This window comes from Podarcis bocagei (assembly GCF_964188305.1).
Source record: "Podarcis bocagei genome assembly, chromosome: 12".
Classification (NCBI taxonomy): Eukaryota; Metazoa; Chordata; class Lepidosauria; order Squamata; family Lacertidae; genus Podarcis; species Podarcis bocagei.
In genome coordinates, this window is record NC_138137.1 from 22,834,546 (window position 1) to 22,857,463 (window position 22,918).

Here is a 22,918-nt window from a genome sequence, read left to right on the forward strand (position 1 = left end):
ATACATCATTTTCATCGTATTTTCTTTTAAGGCATTGCATGCAGTAAATTTTAAACCTTCTTTCCATAATTTTACCCAGTCACTCAGCTGTATATTATACCCAAAATCCTTAGCCCAGTGAATCATAACCGACTTTACCTCCTCATTCTTCAAATGCCATTCAAGCAGCAATTTATACATTTTAGACAAAATTTTACAATCATTACTTAATATCTCTAATTCAAACTTTTGATTTATTTTCATCAAATCCTCTTTCTTTAAAATCCTGTTTAAACATTTCATTGACCTGGCGGTAGTGCAGCCAATCATTCACATATTCTTTAATTTCTTCATATGGTTTTATTTTCCATTTGCTTCCTTCCTTTTGTATTAATTTCCCATAAGTTATCAATTTTCCACTCATATTGACCTTTTTCACACTCATTGCTTCTAGTGGGGATAACCAATGCAGTGTTTTATGTTCCAATAGGTTTTTATACCTATCCCAAATTTCTATTAAAGATCTTCAAAATATATGACTTCCAAATCCTTTATGGACTTTTGTCTTATTATGCCATAAGTGTGCGTGCCACCCAAATCTATTATCATAACCTTCCAAATCCAACAATTCCGTATTTTCTAATAACATCCATTCCTTTAGCCAACAGAGGCAGGATGCTTCATAATACAATTTCAGATCTGACAGGGCGAAGCCTCCTCTTTCTTTTGCATCTGTTAACAACTTAAACTGTATTCTCATTGTTGCTTTTCATTTTATTTCCCGCGGTTTTTGGAGCTCTGCAGAAATGCAGGAACCGCTAAAGGGCTGGGGCTCTTGCCAAGCGATTTAGGCGGGACAGGTACAGGAGCCCTGAGAGAATAAAATGTTGGCAACGCAAGTAGACAGAAGGGAGTCAGCCCATATTCAACTTCTGCGTATCCAGCTGGCCCTGCCTACCTACCCCAACTTCCCCTGAACCTGTTACTGAGGTTTCTCCATTCTTCCACCCACTAGTAACTGCCTCTTTCCCCTTAGCCACCCTGTCCATTTGTGACGTCACAGGAAGTTTGTAGCCCACGGCAACTGCTTAGGGATGCATCTGCACAGCCTCCCATCCTGGTACCGGAAAGGGGAATGTCATGAATGTTACTTAGATGTATTTAGAAATACCTTGATTTAGAAGTAGAAGATGGCATGCTTAAGCTCTGCTGTCCCCTTCATTGCTGCTTTTGGGGAAAGTTTCGTCGGCTTATGACATCCATGAAAGGCAAACACAGATACAGTGAGGGGAATGGCCCTCATTCAACAGTTATCATCCAGCCACCTCCACTGGCCAGCCTCCCAACCTCCAGTGGCTTCTGCCCGTGAATATCCAGTGGTTCATTCGCCCAGAGCCTGCAGGACAGCCTACACCGCTATCTGAACATGCAATTGCCAGTCATACTGTGTCTGGTGGGTGACCTATGTCCACATTCTCCATTCATACTTACCCCAGCATCAACTCACAAATATCCACACAGCTTTTGTCAATGGTCTTCTGAAGGTGAATTTCAACCAGCTTACCTGCACAAACTTCAGCCTCCTTCAGCCCTGCGGCATCCCGGGCTTCCACATGCTAACCACAGCTTCTGCCAGGTCCATCTCCAGCTTCCAACCATGGATATCTGCCGCTTTCAAGCTGTGGTCCTGCTCAGCAGGTACACCAGCCTTCTCGTTGCTCCACAGCATCTCATTGACGGATGATGGCCTCCTTGCATTTGCCACTTCGCCTCCATGCAGAAGGAGACCACCAAGTGCTGAATAACACAACTGTTGTCCACTGTGTCCTTTTCAAGCTTTGCCTTGGGCTTTCCCCTTGGGCTGCTTTTGTATATCCACTGATTTGCCATGTGCTTATGTGACATCACAGGGCGTCCACAGCCAATAACAGCAGCTGGAGAGGCATCATCATCATCACCTCTTCAGGCCTCACAATGGTGGGTGCAGCTCAGCAGCCATTTCCCCTTTGCTTGTTTGCTATGTACATCTCACTCCTTATCTGTAATGACATCAGAGAAAGGCATGCCATAAATCCACCTTCCCATTTTGATTCTCTGGCATCCTATCTGCATAACCTAGCAATTCCAAAATATAGATGAGCTTTTACTCTCGCAAGATTGAAAGTATTGCCCTCAGCTGTACTTGAGGGATGATTCCAACAGATTCCACATGGAAAATGCTTATGTCCCTGTGGAGATGGCAGCACCGAATCAGTGGTGCGCTCCCTTCTGGCTTGCACTCTTTGGAATGAGATTATCACCCCTCTTTTATTGCCCAACCACTGCCACAGTGTCCTTCCTCTTGGCAGATCAAGATGAGCAGGTGACAGCAAAGGTTGCAAGGTTTTTAGCTGGGGCAATCAGAATAAGATCCACCATTTGACTGCTGATTCAGGACCTTAAACTGTGTTTTATATAATCAACTTTTAATTTCTGTTCTGTGTATATTGCAATGTTCTTTTGTTGCTATGGCCTATGGCTGACGCAAAAAAAGTTTCATTCATTCATTCAAACAAGATTTGAAATTAAATTACCAGAGTTTTTCTTATGCAAATTGCAGCCATGGGGAAGGCTCATCAGACTCAAGTTCATGGATATCTGGGGGGAAAGTTGAACTTTCTAAGCTGCAAAGATTGGTAAATTTCATCATGTCCCCTATCAGGCTTCTCTTCTTATGGCTAAACATTCCCGTTTCCTTCAACCTATCCTTATAGGACTTGTTTTATTTAGTGTTGACCACCTTCATTTGAACTTATTGCAGTTTGTCTGTATGCTTCTTAAAGTGTGGTATCCAGAGTTGCACGCAGTACTCCAGATGTGATATGAGTAGTGAGAATAAAGCAGAACTGTTACTTCGAAACTATGGGTCTGTTGGTGCTGCCCGAAATATCATTAACTGTGTGTGTGTGTGTGTGTGTGTGTGTGTGTGTGTGCCTGTGCCTAGACGTCATGAAGTAGTCACAGAATCGGAGAAGTGCTTTAGTATTCTCACAACAAAGTGGCCCTCAACTGCAAGAAACCCCTGGAAGTGGGAATTAATGTGAAAGGTGTGTCATGTGGAACTTCACTTCTTCTTCCAGAACAATGGGTACATTAGCCTGGAGCAGCAAGAAGGACTTAATGTGTATCCGAGTACTACATCACATTCATTCATCTTTCTAACTGTTAATTCATGCATATATTTTGTATAAGTACGCAGTCATGGTTTTCATCTTCAACTGTATTTTCCTGATTTTGTCAGCCCTATGTCCTGCTAATGCCTTGCAAATCTGTTTCCTGCTTTATTTGGTCGTACAAATTCAGTTGGCAATAATGCGTTATGGTTAAAATTATTAGTTTGTTGCTTAATAATATAGGTCATTTTGTAGCATGGTGGAAAAACAGTTTTTGTTAATGACCCAGTAATGTTTTAATTATACATGGGGAAAGCTCAGTTAATAGTGCTTATTAATGTGTTACTTCTTTATGCTGGCAGACTGTACCCTAGAGAGAGGGTGCACTATTTTCATTGCTTTTATCGTTATTGCTATTTCAGCACTTTGTATGGTTGTAATTTTTTTTTAGAAACCGAGATCTTTGCTGTCTACAACAAGCCAAAGGCTTTGCAGAGATCCAGCCAGTACTACAGTTTAACAATCCCTGTGAAAATCACCAGTGATGGGCAGAGCATTTGCAGCTTGGAAGCCAATTGGCTGGAGCATATGACAGATCACTTTCGGAAAGGGAGCACGTTGGTGAATGCCATCTTCAGTCTTGGAATGATAAATGGTACGGAATTTCCCTGCAAGATTATTACTCTGTTTATATACTTCATTCGTTTAAAAGATCAGCTATTTTCTCTTTGTTTGTGACTATTAGAATGCACAAAAATTGCTCAGAACCTGAACATGAAAACGTGAGAATATTCATTATATATAAGTGGTAGGAACACTTTTTTAGTATGAAATCAAAGAAATGAGGCAGATGTGCCTAAGTAGCACCTCATTCTCTTGCTTCAATTTCCACTCTTTCAGATAGGTTCTTAGCAAAAAGGAACATTCCCTCTTTCTGCTAATTACACCTTGAAATTACATGCCATATTGAGTGCAAATTATTTGTTGGTGTCAATCAGGAACAGTCTTTGAAGCAGCAGCACCTTTGCAAATTTCCAAGTGTCTGAGTTTTAATTCCTGCAAAACTTCTTTGCTGTTTTGTGACAATGGATCTTTTAAAATTCAAGGTAGGCTGCATAAAAGCCTCAAACCAGAGCCCATGGAGTATGTGTGTAAACTATATGCATGCACAGGTTCACTGTCAAGAGGCTTCCAAACCATTGGGAAGAGTGAAGTGGCTGCCTCACGTTGAAAATTCTTGGGAAGAGGGGCAGTGGCAGCAGCTTTCCCAGCTGTTCCTCCCAATTTATCCTGGCTTTTCCTTTTTGGGGGGGGGGGGAGGATAGTGTACCACATTAGTCTCCCCAGTTAGAGCCAGTGTGGTGTAGTGGTGAAGAGTGATGGACTCGTAATCTGGTGAACCAGGTTCGATTCCCCGCTCCTCCACATGCAGCTGCACCTTGGGCTAGTCACACTTCTTTGAAGTTTCTCAGCCCCACTCACCTCACAGAGTGTTTGTTGTGGGGGAGGAAGGGAAAGGAGAATGTTAGCCGCTTTGAGACTCCTTCGGGTAGTGATAAAGCGGGATATCAAATCCAAACTCCTCCTCCCCTGCGCTCCCCAATGTCTTGGCCTGGCCTTGGTTCAGAAGCAAGGATGAGCTAGAGTTGCCTATGGAAGCCCAGTAGGGAACTTTTCCCAGTAACCCTGGGATGTTTACAGTTTCTGAGGAAGTTGCTTTCCCTTCCTGCTCATCTGTTGGGTTCCAGTACATACCTGATCCTTTTCTGTCTTCTCCCTCCTCCCAAGTAACCCCCCCCCCCATAATGAAGGCCTAACTGCCAGACAAGCACTCCTCCATCTACCCTGGGCTTATTGCTGGGCCTGACTCCACCTCTGCTACCGGGGAATTGGGTGTGGAGAGGGATGGCCTGTGGCTGAGGCAATTAAGGTTTGGCAGGGGGCAGCAAAGGTTTCTTGGGGGCTGAGTAAGTTGGGCTGCTCAGCTATGACATTGGGCTCCTTGGTGTGGCTGGACCAAGTCCTGCTCCTCCTCTTCAGATGAGGTTCCTCTGTAGTCCTGTTCAGGGCTGAGCTCTGACAGAAATGAATGGAAAAGTCATTAGGAGCCGTGGAGCTTGGTAGAACAGCTGAAGATATGGCAGCTGGAAGAAATCATTGGACTGAGATGAACTTTTGCAGTGAGTAGTTCAAAGTACTGCTGTGGAGGCTGGTGAAATTTAGAGCAGAGATTCTTTGTTGTGTTCAGGCTGTTGCTTCCCCCAGTGACTGCAGTAGGAAGTGGAGGCAAAAGGTCCCTCTTAGGAAGAGGCTGTTTAATGCTACAGGTATTGTCTTGGAGTGTGCCACCTGGGCCAATCCTCCTGTCTTATATACAATTAGTGATAGTTTGGGAACACCAACATTTTCAAGCACTTGCTGCATGATAGCATTTGTTCTGCAATAGTCACTTGCCTAAAGAACTCATAAACACCAATGTGTATGAAAATAAAATAAAAATCTTTTCATCTTTTTATTCCCCATTGGCTTTGTTGTGCATACCAATATCTGAAAGAACCACACGAAGTATGCATGTGGTTTCTGAGTGAGTATCAACGCACTTCCATAGGTACAGGTTTTACTGATGTTTAATAACTAAACATCAAACACACACATAGTCCTTTTGATGCAGCACAATCAAATGTCATTCTGTCCTCTCCTCCTCCAGTCTGGTGTAGTGGTTAAGAGCAGTAGTCTCGTAATCTGGTGAACTGGGTTCGCTTCCCCATTCCTCCACATGCAGCTGCTGGGTGACCTTCGGCCAGTCACACTTCTCTGAAGTCTCTCAGCCTCACCTCACAGAGTATTTGTTGTGGGGCAGGAAGGGAAAGGAGATTGTTAGCCGCTTTGAGACTCCTTAAGGCGAGTAAAAGGTGGGATATCAAGTCCAAACTCCTCCTCCTCCTCCTCCTCCTCCTCTTCTTCTTCTTCACCACCATGATATGTTTCTATCATGAGTGGTGACTACAAACCCCAAACTAATTCTGCAGTTGCTAGCTCTCTTCATCTGCTATCTTCATTCTGTTGTGCTCTAACAAGGAAATAGGCAGCTGTTGTTTTTTACAATCTGAACACAGAAATCTTAACTTGTAACACGCATGGTGATAAGGATGAGACTCTTTATCAAATCTGTCAGTTTTTGTTTAGCTGAGCTACATACCTCAACTCTGCTTATTCTTTTGACTACTCAGAAATAGTAATATACACAGTCTTGATCTATCTCTAAGATTTCCAAACAGCAGTTTATGTAAATGAAAGGCCAAAGCCTATGTATTTGTGCTAGATGCCATATGTTAGTTGGTGCTATTGAAGGAAACAAAAATGTTATTTTTAGAACTTGGCTTGGGAGCTAAAGCTCTGAGCATGGATATTTAACATTTTTTGCTTCTCTCTGTGTGTGTTTTTAAACACAAAGCCTTATTTGTCTTCCTGTCTTTCCTCTAGGGAACTCAAGGCAATGTTCATGAAGATCCTAGGCAGTCTTCTCTCCAGGCACTGATTAGATGCAGACCTGCTTAGCTTCAGTCGGGCTGCTGCATTATGTGCCATACCCCTGGACCCAATATTGTTCATATTGCTCATTTCAATGTCTCTGCTACCAGCCTGAAGATAGAACTAGTGTTGCCATATTCCAGTGAGGTAGCCTTAGACAAGTTTATTTTGACACACGCTTCCAAGGACTAGGGCCCACTTCTCGGTTGGTGTGTGTGTTCAGTGGTGGCTGGTGTCCATTGAGACTGGCGGGGCATAAGACAGGAGGCCAACAGTAGACAGAGACAGAGCCAATGACTGATGCAACCACAGCCAATAATAGACAAAGCCAAGTAATTTTAGTTTCCTCCCCATCCACCTTCCTGCTCATGGGCAATGCTGAAACAAACGAGGAGGAAGGTTACACCCTGGACTGGTTGTCAGGAAGAAGGGAGGTAGGTGGGGGCTGACTGAGGGCAGCAAGTGCCCCATACACCCTAATGTAGCAGCCTCTGCTGCCTTGTGTGGTATTCATGTGAAAGCCCTTCTTCCCTTGCTGTTCCATATGGTTGAAACTGCATTCTAGAATGCTTGTGCAATGCCACTTTTCCTACGTCCTTCAAATCTCTCCTCAAAGCCCACCTTTTCCATGAACGCTTTGGAGCAGCCCCCTTTGTCCCATGCCCTCTAGCAACTTAACCTGTACCTAAGATTAAGCATGTGCAATCGAAACAACTGCCTATTCCTTCCTGTTTACCTCTGCCTCCATTCCCCACCCCTTTCGGTTTCTTCTGTGTCACGTTACAATCTCCAGGTCAGGGCTGCTTACACTCTGAAGCACCGTTGTTGGGTAGTGGTGGTGGTGATGATGATGATGATTATGCCAGTAACATGGATATTAATTCCATAATATTTTGAGGCAAAAGATAATGCAACTACATAGAACACAGAAAACAAGTCTATAAATACATACAAAGATTTGATTTTCGTTAGACTAGGCTGGGGGTGTTTTTGGAAGTTTCTTGGTAGGTTTTGATAAGTATTCAGCAACTTGCGGTATCACATATTTTTACGTGAGAGTCATGAAATGTGGAATTAGATCCAGAAATCCCACCACATGAGTGGAAGGCGCTTGTATATGGGGATCACCAGTCCCCGCTCCCCCCTCCTATACCCACAGTGTGTTACATCCTATGAAATCTGGCTCCAGAGGATTGGTGGGGGAATACTGTAGAGCAGCTGCTTGGAATGTAAGTAATTAAAAGTGAGGAGATCAGTGACACACCCTCACTCTCCGCTCATGCAAACTAGGGTCTTCAGATCCAGCCCAAAGTCAAGCCACAGGCAGCTTCTAGAAGGCTCTTCTCCATCTCACGCTCCTGCCTGTGGAGTAGTCAGTGAAATTAGTTATCTTTATTAAAATTGAATGGGGAAATTAACAGCCAGGCTTAATTTTTTTATCCTGCAGCAAAGGAAATTCTAAAGGGCACATGATGGAATGCTTTCTTCTAGCTTGTTGGCAACCCATGTAAGTTGCGACTGAACGTTCTCAGAAACAAATGGCCATTTATTTTATATGTATAAACTGCAGTTTTGAAACTATGAGTCACTTGGCCTGATACCGACCAATTAGGCCTGTTTTTCTTAAGGGCAAACATTTTATTTCTGGCTCCTTATCAGCGTATTGCTTAATATCCCAAATACAACATAGGAGAAGTATTATTCTGTTGTTTACACATTAAAAGTGAATTTACATAACAACAGGGCTCTGGGGGAGTTTCCTAATGTCAGATTCTGCAGTTAAAATGCCTTCAAAAGTGGGGTTGCAAGATGAGCACAAAGAGTTTACTTTGTGAACAACCATAATAGGGCAATCAGTTTACACTTGGAATTTGGGAGATGTGCTGCTAATGTGTAGAATACATTCTTAGGGAACATGCTGTTTCCTAAAGGTGCCTTTCTACCTGTGGTTGCGAAAACTGAAGTTAATGTAAAGTAAAGGTAAAGGGACCCCTGACCATTAGGTCCAGTCGTGGCCGACTCTGGGGTTGCGGCGCTCATCTCACTTTATTGGCCAAGGGAGCCGGCGTACAGCTTCCGGGTCATGTAGCCAGCATGACTAAGCTGCTTCTGGCGAACCAGAGCAGCGCACGGAAACGTCGTTTACCTTCCCGCCGGAGCGGTACCTATTTATCTACTTGCACTTTGACATGCTTTTGAACTGCTCGGTTGGCAGGAACAGGGACTGAGCAACGGGAGCTCACCCCATTGTGGGGATTCGAACCGCCGAACTTCTGATTGGCAAGTCCTAGGCTCTGTGGTTTAAAGTTGCACCTAATATAGAACTAAGCATTGCAAGACAGTGTAAGAGTCAGCACCCCATAGAAGAAAGTTAAGTCTTGGTTTTGCAACCTAAACAGAATTATATGATCACAGAATAACAACACCTTCAGCCTTTTACCAAATTGTTCCTCAAATGTGTGTGTATGCTTTCTCTTTTCTGTTTCATTTTTTTCTTTCTGGGGAGGAAGGGAATGGGGAGGGATAGTATAGTTATGACACCGTGACTGAACAATGTGATTTTTAATAAATATAAAAATCACAAATTAATTATTAGCTGAATCCTACTGGACATTTTGCCACTTAATGTTAAGTAATGCCATCATGAAGTGAAATGACTAATATTGGGTATAGAAACTTGAGCAAGTAGCTTGGGGGGGGGGAATTAAGATAAGGGGGAATTTTGCACGGGGTTAAGTTCCTATATCTTCCATTTAAGAAATGTGTGTCCTGCATATATAAACTCTTGTGCATGACAACAGTCATGCACCTATTTTGTCACATGTTTGGGTTCCTGGAATCCGTTGCTAATGGATGACACCGACATGTGCATTATCAGTGTAGGAAATGTTAGTGGGAAACAGCCCATATATGTTGGTGGGCATCAGCCAGGAGCAAAGGTGGAGGGCACATTTCTTTGTTGTACCTGTGGCAGTGATTTTTTTCACAGCAATAACAATAACGTAAAGGTTAGGCTTTGTGCACAACGCTTAATAGTTCAAAGACAACAAACAACACAGGGAGACATTGCTTCCCACTAGTATAGCTGTCATAATAGAATAAGAAATCTTTTCCCATAGTCATCTTGTAAATCATGTGCAGGAACATTAAAATGACATTTTGCCCAGCAGAACATCATCAAATATTTATATACCCAAGTGAAAATAGCCTTTTGAGCACAGTGGGAGAGCATCTTACCTTAATAAAAAATGCAGTGATAATGGAACCTTTTCCCATGAAGGAGGGTGGATTAACCTTTTCCATGAGCTTAGTGAAGGTAAAAGGTGAAAAATTATAACAAAGCTTGGGCAGAATCGAAGCAGTTTTTAGTTTTAATGGAATGGAAGGCTATGCTGAGCTGGTTATTAGTACAAATGAGCCATCACTTTATCATTTAGTTTTTGAAATTAATTGTGTTGATGTAATGTGCTGGAATCCACTGGATTAATTATGTGCTAAGTGAAAACAAGTTAACTGCTCAAAAAAGGGGCCTTTCTGGAGAGGAGAGGGGTTAAATAGATGTGATAGTTAATGTGAGACTGATACTGCAAAAAGCCCTTGTAAGAGCTTCAGTATTTTTTTGGATGACTGCTACTAAAGCAGGTATGCTTCTACTCAAAAGCAGGCTATTGCATGGGGTTTCTTATAATAAATTGAGTTACTTTGGCATCCCCAAAAGGGAATGCTAGGATTTGTGCATGAGCAGGTATTCTACAGTAAAATCCATTAAATTGTTTATTAATGCCAGGTTAACTATGGACACTTGCAGTTTTTCAAACACTTCTGCAGTGATTTGGAGACCCATCTCTTTTTTTTCACCATTCATGCCCTAGTATGTGGGGAGTTTTTTCTCATGTCTTTATTTGGCATTGTATATGTATGGGGGCAAAACACCCCAAATTCAGGGTCATCACCACCATTTAATGCACTGAGGGTTTGTGCGGTCATCAAAAATGTTCAAGGAAGGCAAGAGTAATCGGGAAATCTTGACTCGAAAGGTTCACTGTATGAGGAAACACTTATTGCTATAGAGCAGTCCTCCTAAACCAGCAATGCCCAATACACCAATCACCTGACAAATGATTCGGGATAGTGGAGAAATTCTGACCGCAACTCTTTGTTCCCTAAACACCAAAGGGATGCATCAAATATTCTGACCATTCCTAAAACAAAGGCTGCATTGAAAGCTGCAACTCAGTTGCATCTATGATTGTTGACTTCCAAAGAAAATGCCCAGTGCAGATGTTACTGCAGACTTGCAGTTTCCAGGGAAAAGAGGAAGCACAATTCATATATAGATGAACAGAATCCAGTAAGGCATGCATGATATCCCTACATTCCCATCTCTTGCCGTGGCCATGCCTCTTGGCTAGGTCAGTGCCTCAGATACTAGTCAAGGAGAAGGGAAGAAATCCCTCAAGCTCCAGAAGTGTCCACCACCAACCTTGCATGTGTAAATCTTTTTATGTGTAAATAGCCAATAAAAATAAGTGCAATTCTGTTTTGTAATGGTTGCTAGCAGCACAGCACTGCATACAAAAGATTCATTTGTACACCTACTATTAGTCTCATTCATTTTAATATAGTTGGACCATGCAGGGGTCTTTCTCTCCCTGTGTTTTGCAAATAACATGCTGAGAAGAAATTAGGATTGTGATAATGAACACACACACACACTTTAAAATTGTTCATAGGATACCCTAACTGTGTAGCTTATAGAAACGATTTGTTTCTGCACAGATTCCTTCCAGGGGATGACAGATGGCGTGTTCATCTTTGAAGATATTTCCGTGGAAGACAACAAGAGTATACAAGGCTATGATGCTATTGTTGTAGAACAATGGACTGTTCTGGAAGTAAGTGTGTTGTTTTGCTTTTGTTTGTTTCCTAATATCTTGAATCACAACCTAATGAGAAACTAATAGGTTTTTTTTAAAAAAAAAAAATCTTGCTTGCTGCGTCTATTAGCAATAACTTATTTAGCAATTTTCAGTAGCCAAGATTTCTTACAATCTTTTAAAATTTATTCTCTCAGCAATCCCAGTGGACTACCCAAAGGAGCATTAGGGAAAACAGTGAAAGGTCTAGTTGTTATATTAATTTGTTACCCACTTAGTTTTTTCATGTCTTATTAAAAAGAGGTTTCATATTGCACTGATAAAACTAACTAGTGTTGGGATATCTGAGCAGCTTCAAACATTTCATTTTCCTACATATATGCTGAACAATGTATGAAAGGTGCTTTCATCCTGTCCCCACCCTTGCTGCAGCTTTCTCAAAACAGTAGCTAAGAAGGAGCTTTAGAGAGGGATAGATTTTTTTTGTTTTGTTTCCTTCCCCCCTACCATAAGGTTACCAATTTTTTCCCAATGAATCCAGGGACACTTTTCAACTTCAATGGATTTTTGTATGGGGACTGATTTGTAAATCTGGGGACTATCCCCGGGAAATGGGGACATCTGATAACCTTACCCTACCATCATTACATATAGAGGAAAAAACACTGGTTCCACCCTGCAAAGGTAGGAAAAAAGTAATACATAAAGCAGGGCTCTGAATCATTTTTAAATGAGGGTCTTTGTGGTGCCAGTCAAGTCTCCTTTGTTTATTGCAAGGCCTTTGGAATCATAGAAACAGAATGCATGTAGTTACAAAGAATGTCACAAATGTGCTTTGCAGGTCATTTGGCTCTTGCTATGTGTTTAATCAACTCAGTGTTTAAGTGCATGGTTAACATCAAGCATGCAGCTCCTAAAAAAGAAATAAAACCCTTTTATATTACATCTGCTTATCCCTGCTTAACTCCAGAGCTAGCAATCCCAGCAAATTTACACACATTTATACCAAATTATTTCAGTCTGTTTTAAAATCATTATTATTAATAGGAGTATATTAAAAACATTTATACCTGCTTTTCTGTGTGTTTCAAGATAACTCATGAAAACTTAAAAACAATTTTGAAATAGAAGCAGTCACACGGCACCTTTAAAGCACATTTGAAACACATTCTTTCTCTCAAAGAATTCTGGGCACTGTGGTTTAACCCTCACATAGTTACAATTCCTAGGAACCCTTAATAAACTACAGTGCCCAGAATTGAGGCAAAGAACGTACTTTGAAGTTTAGAGTGTACACAACCTAAGAAACAGCCAAAGCTGGACAGCAGAGTAATTAAAAGCTAAGTTTTAGCAGTTCATACAAAGATGCATCAGAAAGTAGACACATGGGTCTCTTTATAGAGGTCATTCTACAGTCTAGTACAGCCTTTCTCAACCTTGGGTCCCTATATGTTATTGGACTACAACTCCCATCATCCCTAGCTACCAGTGGTCAGGGGTGATGGGAGTTGTAGTCTTAAGTACACATAGGGAGTTGAGGAAGGCTGTTATAGTAACTGCAGCTAAAAAGGTTATAATGTTGCCATCTGCCATTTTTCAGATGATAAGGGTATAATTAACAGGGCCTCAGTTGTTGAATGAAGCTCCCAAGTAGGTTCATGAAAAGAAGTATTCTAGTCCCAGACTATATAAGGGTTTAAAGGAAAGACCAGCATTTTTAATTCTGCCCAGGAACAAATTGGCAGCCAGTGCAGCTGAGAGTGCTATACAAGGCATTCTGGGGGTTTAAGAGCAAATGCAGTTTTAAGTATGCATACAGGAGCTCAGACTGGAAGCTGTTTTCTGTATAGTCATGTTATTGAGTGTTTCACCTGTTTACTTTCTGCATGTCAGGCTGCTGTTAAAGATGCAGCAGCACTAGAAAAAAAGTGGGTAGGAAATCCTAAGACTGAAATCCAGTATATATTTTCTTGGGTTCAAATCCTACCACATTCAACAGAACTCACTTCCAAATAAGCATGCATTAGATTGGGTTACATAGTCCCATGCATTTTACTCCGAAGTGAGTCCCACTGTGTTCAAGTTGAGTTTCCATTATGTGAGTGTGTACATGGTTGCAGCCTTTTAGTGCCCCATTTCCCATTAGTTCTGCCTATTGCAACTTCCTGGATCTGCCTACATTTAGATACTCTGCCTTCCCGCTCCCTACCTAATGGGTACCAGCTGCCATGTGGTAATGCTGAATCCTGAAGCATTTCTGAGCTACATATTAGAAAAAAGATAAGAATCACTAGACCATGCTTCTTCCTAGCCCTGTGTTTGAATTACATTGTAAGTAGCCTGATTGCCTTACCTTTTGAGACAGACCCCTTAGCTTCTTTTCAGAAGGATACCAGTGTCGCCCTCGAAGGATCAAGAACACAAGTGGATAGTCTCACTTCTTCAAGAATCCTGTCTTTAAGTTGCACAAGTTTAACATAGAAAGTAGGAGTCGTGGCTGTGTTCATAATGTCTTCTCTAACTGTGGAGTCAGAACTGACACAAGTACCTTTATCTCCAAAGTGTACCATAAATTGGTCACAGCAAACTGCTGTGAGTGTCACGATCCCCAGGAGGACTAAAATATAGAGGTCCACCACTTAGAACAGTCCACCTGAACAAAACTGGACACAATAGTGCTGGTGAAGTGGAATGTTTAGGGTGCCATCACAAATTGGTTTCTGAAATTAGTTCTGGGCCATGTTTAGTAAGTTTTGATATAAGTTTTCTTTCAGTGCTGTAGATATTTCCTTCAACTCCTCAGTAAACAAAGCTGAATGGATTCTCTCCAGAAGAAGGTGGGGATCTAGGAATGATTGCATTAACCACTCAGGGTGTCCCCTGGTTCCTGAACCTGACTAGTGTGTTGTCAGAACTACCAGTCCTATTAGCAGAAACATCCTACAGGAGGCATCAGAAAACCAGTTGGGTACATCAGCTTCCAAGGGTAGATCATTCTACTCAGTGCCCCACCCATACAAAATTATAGGACATAAGAATAAATCATTATTTTACCTTTTCAGTTTGACATATATAGGGTCTTATGTCATCTTCCTTCCAGGCACTGACTAGACCCAGACCTGCTTAGCATTAGTAATCTGGGTGCATTGTGTTCCTTCAGACCAAACCCTAAGTCTGCATAGGCTGCACAGTAGAGCTTTTGCTAAATGTGAAATTATTTTCCGTAAGTTTCCTTTCCCTTCCTCTTGGGCATGAAACACCTAAGTACCCCTTAGGATTCTCCCAAATAATTTTGTGTGTGTATGTGTGTGTGTGTCCTGCTGTAAGAGTGCGCTTAGCAGCGGAAGTTCAGTTGTGTTTTCGTTCACAACTTCATTTAACTGTGTTCGTGTGCATTATATCAAGTTTGAGCAGAAATCAGCATCTCCTTATGGACAAAAAGCATGGCGTGCTTAATTTCTAACAACAGAGGAGCCTCCCAAGTGTAAGCAAGGGGAACATGTTCAACACTCTGATGCGCTCGGTATGTGTGTAAAATGTCACTGAGTAGAGAATGTAAAGCTTCCAGCTGTCACAGTATGTAGCCCTTGCCAAGTAATAGACAGGATGCAGTAGTGCTGAGTTATTTAACTCTTAAAATTTAGAACAAACTGTGGCATTCTTGCCTTTTTGAGCAGGGGCCTCTTAATGATTACATGCCTTAAGCTTCCCTATTACTTCTACCCTATAAATGTTGGGCTGCATTAATTCCACTAGACTTTGTGTGATCTAGCATTGAAACCTCTTTGATTTTAATTCTCTTTGCATAGGAAAGTCCCTTGTTAACCAGAGCCTACACAGCCTTTCTTTGCTTCCCCACATCTTGCCTGTCTTCATGTTTTTGCACCAAATAAAAGAAGATAATTCTTTTGCAAGCTGATCCTTTTGCAAGTTCTGCAAAATAATTCCCTGGCTGCATGATGTTGGTGAAACTTCATTTCTTGAGTGAAGGTTTTCTCTGAAAATACGTCCTGTGACTTAAGAGAATTTAGGTGGTGGTGACAGTTGTCTCTCTCTAGCTCTTCTGGAGACATTGGAGTGCCTTTTTTGTGGTTGCTGCTGCTGTGCATTTTCAGCATTTTGACACGAAGTATGAGTACACAGTTTCAATCTGTTGAGATGGCAGATTGCCTAGTGGAAATGATTCCACTGTGTAGCCATGTTTTTGCTGCAGAGCATTCATAAAGCAGAGCTCTTTACTGATGAGGGGTTTGGGGTTTGCGAGGTGGGTGAGCAGGAGCGACGTAAATACGATGATCTGCTGTTCTTTCTGGAAGTGTCTATGAAGAGCCAGCTCTGATTTGGCCTTCATTCTCGATCTGTTAAATGTGTGATGAGTTTGGGCTTGAGCAACACAGTTTGATGCCTGCTGCTGAACAAACTACGCATGCCTAAAGCAACAGGGGGCCAAAAGTGATGAGCGTGAAATTCAGCCCTTTGAAAGGTCCTGGATGCTGTTTGAAGGTGACCTAGAAAGAAGGTGGGAGAAGATTTTGGTAGGTGCCCTTTGGGCTTCTCTTTCTATATGGATGAGAAAGGGGTTGTTGAGCAATGTGTATTTGGGCTTTTTTCCTTTAAAAGGCTTTTTTGATGTGTGCGTGTTTCTGTTTAGCTTAGAAATATTCAGAATGCCAAGGATCAGGTTTTGCAGAAACTGTTCTTAGATGTAACAGTGTAGCTTGGCAGCAGTTTCTGTCCTTAATGTTTAAAAGTGCTGCACTTTGAACATAGGGATCATTTCTTACACCATTTTTGTATTGTGTTTGTACTAAGTAAGGGGTATGAAAGTAAACAGACATCTGAATAAAAAGAACTTCATTTTTCAAGCTGTTTTCGCCATTGTTTATCTCTGAGCTTATCATACATTTTAGAGGCTCTTTCCTTCAACTATACAATCTTGCAGGAAGTGCAGAGATAGTGGAACTTGGGTTTTCAAACTAAAATGCTAAGTAAAACAGAATGTTGTGAACACTGGCCCAACTGAATGCAAAAGTGCATTATAATTTGTATGTCTGAATTACATAAACGTCCAGAATTTTACCAAACATGGTTACACTGACACAAATTCAGGCACACTCCAGTTTAATATTCCTGTAACTACTTGATAAGAAGTTTGTGTGTGTGTGAATCCATGTAGGAAGAGTGTTGGGGTGAAATAGCAAATGTGTGTGTTGGGAAACTGGGACTTGTCCTCTACTTAATTCATAAAGCAAATAACACCAAGCCAGCTTTGTCCTTCAGCAGAATACATTTAAGATACAGTGTACAAAGCAAAGATAATGGCAAGATTTTTCTGAATTGGCTGGATTTTGGGCCCTTAGAAGTAGCCTAGCTGAAATGCATGGTTTTGCGTATAGCTTTTTACCTCCAAATTCTTTAATAACTGCAATCTAAATGACTGAGAGATGTTATTTTTTTTACAGTCTAATGTTCTGCACACCCTAATCTCCAAGCAGGGAGAGATTTCAAGAATCTGAGCATACACCTTAGGTTTGGTTCTGTTGGAGTGAAAGTCCCGGGGGGCGGGCGGAACTGGTGAGCTTTTCTCTAGTGTAAGGTTTGTTTACACTCTCTGTAGCATAAGCAAGCAGGACCCAAAATGCATGAGGAATCAGATGCCACATTTTGAAGTAGGTGAAGTAGTCCACCTCCCCACCAGAACCATCACCAGTAAGATAATTGAATCCAGAGGAATGAAATTAACTGACTTAAGCCCTGGCTCCTTATGGTCCTTCTCCCGCTCAGGGTCCTCATTTTGTCTTAATAATATGCTGCTGAATGCCAGGTCAGTGAATGAGGTGCTGTAGCAACGTAGACCCCTTTGCCTGGGGGCAGTGTGGTGGTGGTGCAAAGGATAGGTCACAGTAGCATATCTGTGATTCTGCCTCCCTTTCCAAGTACTCCGTCTGGCACACTGCCAATATTAAAGGTATTATCTGCTTGATGCTGGAGACGGGGTGCTTGTTCCATTGGTATACCCACCCATCTCACTGGTTTTCTGCTCCACTCACTCCAAGCTGGACTTGTAGCACAATCCTGTAGATGTCTACTCAGAAGGCTGTTCCAGTAAGCTCAATAGGACTTACTCCCTTGTTAGTGTGCTCATAGCCTTACAGATTCTTGTTGTGGAAAAGTTGAGATCGATAAAAGAAGCTCCACACAATGAAGAACTGACCTTTTCATTTCAGGAAATGCCTTGAGCGTCCAGTGCATCTGTGTGTGCTGAGCATTCCCTAACATCATAAAGAACGGGGGAAACTGAGTCAGAACCTCTTTTCTTTTCAGCTTTTGGGGGAGAGATGTTTAGCGAAGTCCATAGGCCCCACTGCCTGTATTCGTTTGTGGTTTGTGCCTTTCTTTGTGGTTTCAAAGAGGGAAGTTACCAGGCACTTATCAGGGCTGTTTATGTCATATGCTGTCATAGCCTTCTCCAACATGGTGGTGTTTCCTAGAATGTTTTGGACTGCAATTTAATCAGTTGCAGCCAGTTTAGCTAATGGTAAAGGATGATGGGAGTCATAGTCCAGAATGTCTGGGGAGCATCATGCTGCAGATTTGCTATCTTTCTTCAACAAACAAGTGATTGAGGTAGATTGATGGCCAGTTACATCGCTTCAAATTCTAAAATTGTAACTTCAACCCACCAATTGGGCATGGGGAATTAATTGCTGCAAATGAGCTTCCCCCTGTGTTATATGGCTTCTAGATCTTGTTATTTTGTTTGTTTCTCAATTTTGTTTTATTTAGGAGGAGGAAAAAGATAAAATTGCTAATGCAGGTTGTTTTCCTTTCTAGTGACTTGGCCTAGATATTTCCCCCCTCTTATTTCTCAAATTGCAGAGCTTTCTAGTTTTTCCTAATGAGCTAGACTATTGCTGAGTGAGAAAAGAAGAAAAAACCCTACAAAATCATAAGTAAAATTGAATTCTTTTTATCTGCTGCAAGACAGGAAAACAGCCATCTCAACATGCTCTGGTTTTTGACACTCAAGGTGTGATCAGAGATTACTTATCAACTGCAGGAGAATGGGGAATGAGAGAATGAGTTCATTAAATTTTTGCTCGCTTGCTCTCTCACAGAAGGAAACGTCTCTCAGTTTGATTTGTAGATCAGCCCACACTATCTCCCCCCCTCAACTCCCTGCGACTATGCTTTTTTAAAAAGAAAAAATCTTTTGTCTCGAGGTTTTGACCATTTCTTGTTATGTTGAGCTTAAAAAATAAATAAATCATACGTTGTTGCTATAGATTCACCTTACGTGTTGATTGGGTTACAACTTAACATTTCTGCCGTCTCCAATGATAAGTATGAAATGCCATTTTAAATGCTTGGGTTGTTAGTGCCCTTTAATCACTTCCTCTAATAGCAAATGCAGGTGGTGAGCACAGACAGAAATGGAGCCAAAATGGAGCCACCCAAAAACAAGAAGACATGCTCTGGGGTTTTCAGAAGAATAAATATACTTAAAAAGAAAACAATGGAAACTGGGCATACTGAGAAGCCATATAATGTTTACTGTCAATTGGATTAACAACAACAACAACAACAACAACAACAATAACAATATACTGCCCTTTATTCATAGATCTCGGGGTGGTTCACAACATAAAATAAAAATAAAAAGAGAGAATTTGGGGGTAAGAGGAGGGAGTGGAATGTTTCACTTAAACGTCTACAACTTACGACATCTTGAAGGAAGGCATGGCAAGCTGGCAGGAATCATAAGTGGAAGTCCTCCTTCCAGGACCTAAGGATACACCCTAGCATTTTATTTTAGGTCCTACATGCATGGTAGAGTTTGGAATTTTATGTAAGGGGGGGGGGACGCTGCCACCTAAACTGTTGCGTTGTCACCTTTCAGATTTCAGTACAATGCGCAGTGAATCATCGTAGCTGCAAGTCACGCATATTTTGCTGAGTTACCAGAGACAGTGTATTCTACATGCTGTTTCTGCCCTCTTCATTTGTCATTCTAGTTACTCCAAGGATCATTGCTGGCGGCATTTGATCATGCTTCCATTTTTATTGCCCCTGAAATAAATGTGAAAGACATACATGCAACTTTTGCGGTAGTTTCCTTGACGTTAGGCATGTGGCAGGGTTGTGCAGAAGACTCAAGAAAACCGCATGTAGTTAGTTTTGTGAGATGTTCCCATGTGCTGCTTCTTCATGACATGTACACTGCAACTTACACACAGTTTTCTCTACTTTCCTTACCTGGAGCTACTGTATTGACCCAAATATAAGCCTCGCCCAACTATAAGCCACACCTTTAAAATTCAAGGGGCAGAAAGAAAAAAATACAATACCCGAATATAAGCTGCTCCCTTGAAATTCCGCAGGCACTCACACCCGTTCCATTTTATCATATATCCGTTTCAGCAGCGATTTCGTAAAAGCCAATTCTTGTAAGATTGCAAATTTAAGCCGCAGTTTAACTTTCCACGGTTGGAATTTGGAAAGAAAGTGAGGCTTATATTCAGGCCAGTACGGTACTTTCTGTAAGGATAAATGCTTAATGGTGCTGCCCTCGGGTAGAAAGCAATTCAGTCTTTCCCCTCTCACATTTATATTGTCACTGGCCAGAACTGGTTGACCTGTTCAGACTTGGGAAGGGAGCATGACTCTGCAGCAGAGAGCATGCTTTGCATTCAGATGACCGCAGGTTCATTCCCTGAGAGCTTCATTTAAAATGATCAGACAGCAGGTGATGTGAAAGATCCTCTGCTTGAGATCCTGGGGTACCACTGCCAGTCAGTGTAGATGACAATGAATTTGATGGACAGATAGGTATACGGGCAACTTTTCATGTTCCTAAGTAATGCTTTTTCCCTTGTTCGGCTATTGGGTGGTATGTTAGTCTATTTGATGCAGCCCTGACACCACCCCACAGCAACTCTAGGCAGCTGATGGGGTCTAGCATTTCAGCAGGTACCACTGCAGACAGCTGCCTTTTTGGCTCCTGAAGACACCTGTGGTTTTTCTTCTCTGTGCCCCATAAGTTGAGCTGCCTTCTGAGGCATTGTGAGTGATATAATATGGCTGCCATCAGAAGCTGGCCCAGCTAGGCATCCTCAGTGGCCTTGCTGTGGAGTAAGCCCCCAAAGGCCCCTTACTATTAGGGGAGGCAGACTCACCAGATGGCACATAACTCCGGGAGTAAGGGGTCCTCAGCAATTTGGCACTGTAGCTAAGGAGAGGCTGATGATTCCCAAGGGCTGTGAAAGGTCCTTAATCTGAACCAAATGAAAATATACTTCCTTGCGTGTAACAGGATCCAATTTACAGGGCAGGCTGGGCAACTTGACAATTGTAATGGCTGTAACACTTTGTAGTGAAATGTGGAGAGAAGCAGCGCTTGGCTGTCTAGAAATCTGCTCACTGCTCTTTTAAACTGACCTTTGCCTTCGTTTTTCGAGCTGATAGATGTTCAAAGAACTTGAAGCTAAGCTCAGCTCAGCGCTTGGCTTTTTTCCTCCCTGAATTTGTGCAAAGGTCTAAGACGGCATCTGCTTGAAGAGAGTGCTGGTTTGACAAGTGAGACCAGTTTGGATTTTACAGCCTTGTGTCACTGGGAAAAAAGTCTGTGGCAGGAAAAAAACGTGCAGCACTGAAATGATTCCGCTTCTGCAGATGCCAAGAGGATGCCCCAATGTGCCAGAATGGCTTAGTCTCAGGCTTTGACATCTTGTTGCGTGCCGTGACAGAAATGGGTGGTGCTCCCTTGTAACTAGGACCCTTGGGCTTTGGGCTATTTGAAAAACTTATCAAAAGGAGAGAAATCTGTTTGGCAGCAAGATACTACGGGGTCTTGATATAGGAGGCAGTGTTATCCTGTTGTGATTGTGATAGCTGTCAGAAGCATCCTGCTATGCTCTAGAGGAAATGGGTCATGTTTATGCTGATACTGATCGTCCCTCACCAACCCTTTTTCTTCATAGAGACCTGCCTGTAAATGGTGGTCCTGCCAGCTGCTTCTGAGGAGAGTATTTCTGGTCTTTAAATTGGACTCCTTAAGTTAGTCCTTTTGAGCATCAATGTCTTTATAAACAACTTGGATGAAGGAATTGAGGGGATGCTCATCCAGTTTGCAGATGACACCAGATGGGTGGGGTAGCTAATGCCACAGTAGATGGAATTGGGATTCAAGATCACCTTAACAGGTTGGAGAACTGGGCCCAAAGTAATGGAATGAATTCTAATAGGGACAAATGTCAGGTTCCAGGCAGAAAGAACCAGCTGCACCAGTATAAGGGGGGGACGGGACACTTGGCTTGCCAGCAGTACATGTGAAAGGGATCTAGGGATCTTAGTAGACCACAAACTTAACATGAGTCAACAGTGTGATGCGGGAGCAAAAAAAGCTAATGCTATTCTAGGCTGCAGAAGTTTCTGATAGTTCAAGTTGTTCAACAGTGGAACATACTCACTCTCCTTCATGGAGGTTTTTAAGCAGAGGTTGGGTGGCCATCTGTCATGGATGCTTTAGCTGAGGGGGTTGGGCTAGATGACCATCGGGATCCCTTTCAACTCTACAGTCCTATGATTTTGTGATCAAGTGGACAAAGCAGGTAGTGATAGGCAAAATGAATTTTGGGGAAGGAGAGAGAAAAAGAAGAGTGAAATTAAGGGAAGGGGTGCTTTTTGTGGCATGGTGAGCTTCATTCCAAAATCATGGTAGCAAAGCAGAAGTGACAAGTAGCCTAGGACAAGCCACTGGTTCAAAATTTAGCTCCCTATCTGTAAAATAGGAGTAATGATGACCTACCTCAGGAGGTTGTTACGAGGATTAATGCAGTGGACTGTGACTGTTTCCAGATAGGTAGCTCCTAGCGCTATTCCTCTTCTCTTACAAGGTACAAGTAGAATTACAGCTGAGTTTTCACACTGTTGAAAATATTGTGCGTTTTCTGTGTTTACATCCCACTATGTTCCATCCACTGCAGTGCAAATGACATTGCTTGGCATCAGTTTTTTTAAAAAAATTTAATTGATAATTAGCACAAAAATGCTTTTTTTTTTTTTTTTAAAAGACCGATATAGAGCTATAATACTGTAAGTAAACTGGAGGATATTTTATAAAGCTAAGATGAAAATTTGTTGATTAGTCCTCTCTCTGGAGTGGTCTGTCATAGCTGCCATTTTGTACTTCACTGCAGGGAATTATTTGATCTCGTATTTTATCTGAGACAATTGGCAGAGCCAGACTCTAAAGTGAAAGGTACCATTTTTATCTCACCCGTGCATTTGCTGATGAAACATAACAAACAGGCTGTGCTCTTGTGTCTGTGTGCATGACAAAGGGAATAAAATGGACTGCATCCATATTTTCATGCTGCT

General features: G+C 42.0%; 1 protein-coding gene across 4 annotated transcripts in view; it reads left to right on the forward strand.

The window, feature by feature from the left end:
- Window positions 1–22,918, forward strand: part of RFTN1 (raftlin, lipid raft linker 1) — a 107,412-nt gene that overhangs the window by 78,104 nt on the left and 6,390 nt on the right. For all 4 annotated transcript variants that reach the window (XM_081164635.1, XM_081164634.1, XM_081164637.1 and 1 more), the window contains exons 6-7: window positions 3,583–3,786; window positions 11,442–11,557. In XM_081164635.1, the coding sequence (XP_081020761.1) occupies window positions 3,583–3,786; window positions 11,442–11,557 (320 nt within the window). The remainder of the gene's footprint in view (window positions 1–3,582; window positions 3,787–11,441; window positions 11,558–22,918) is intronic.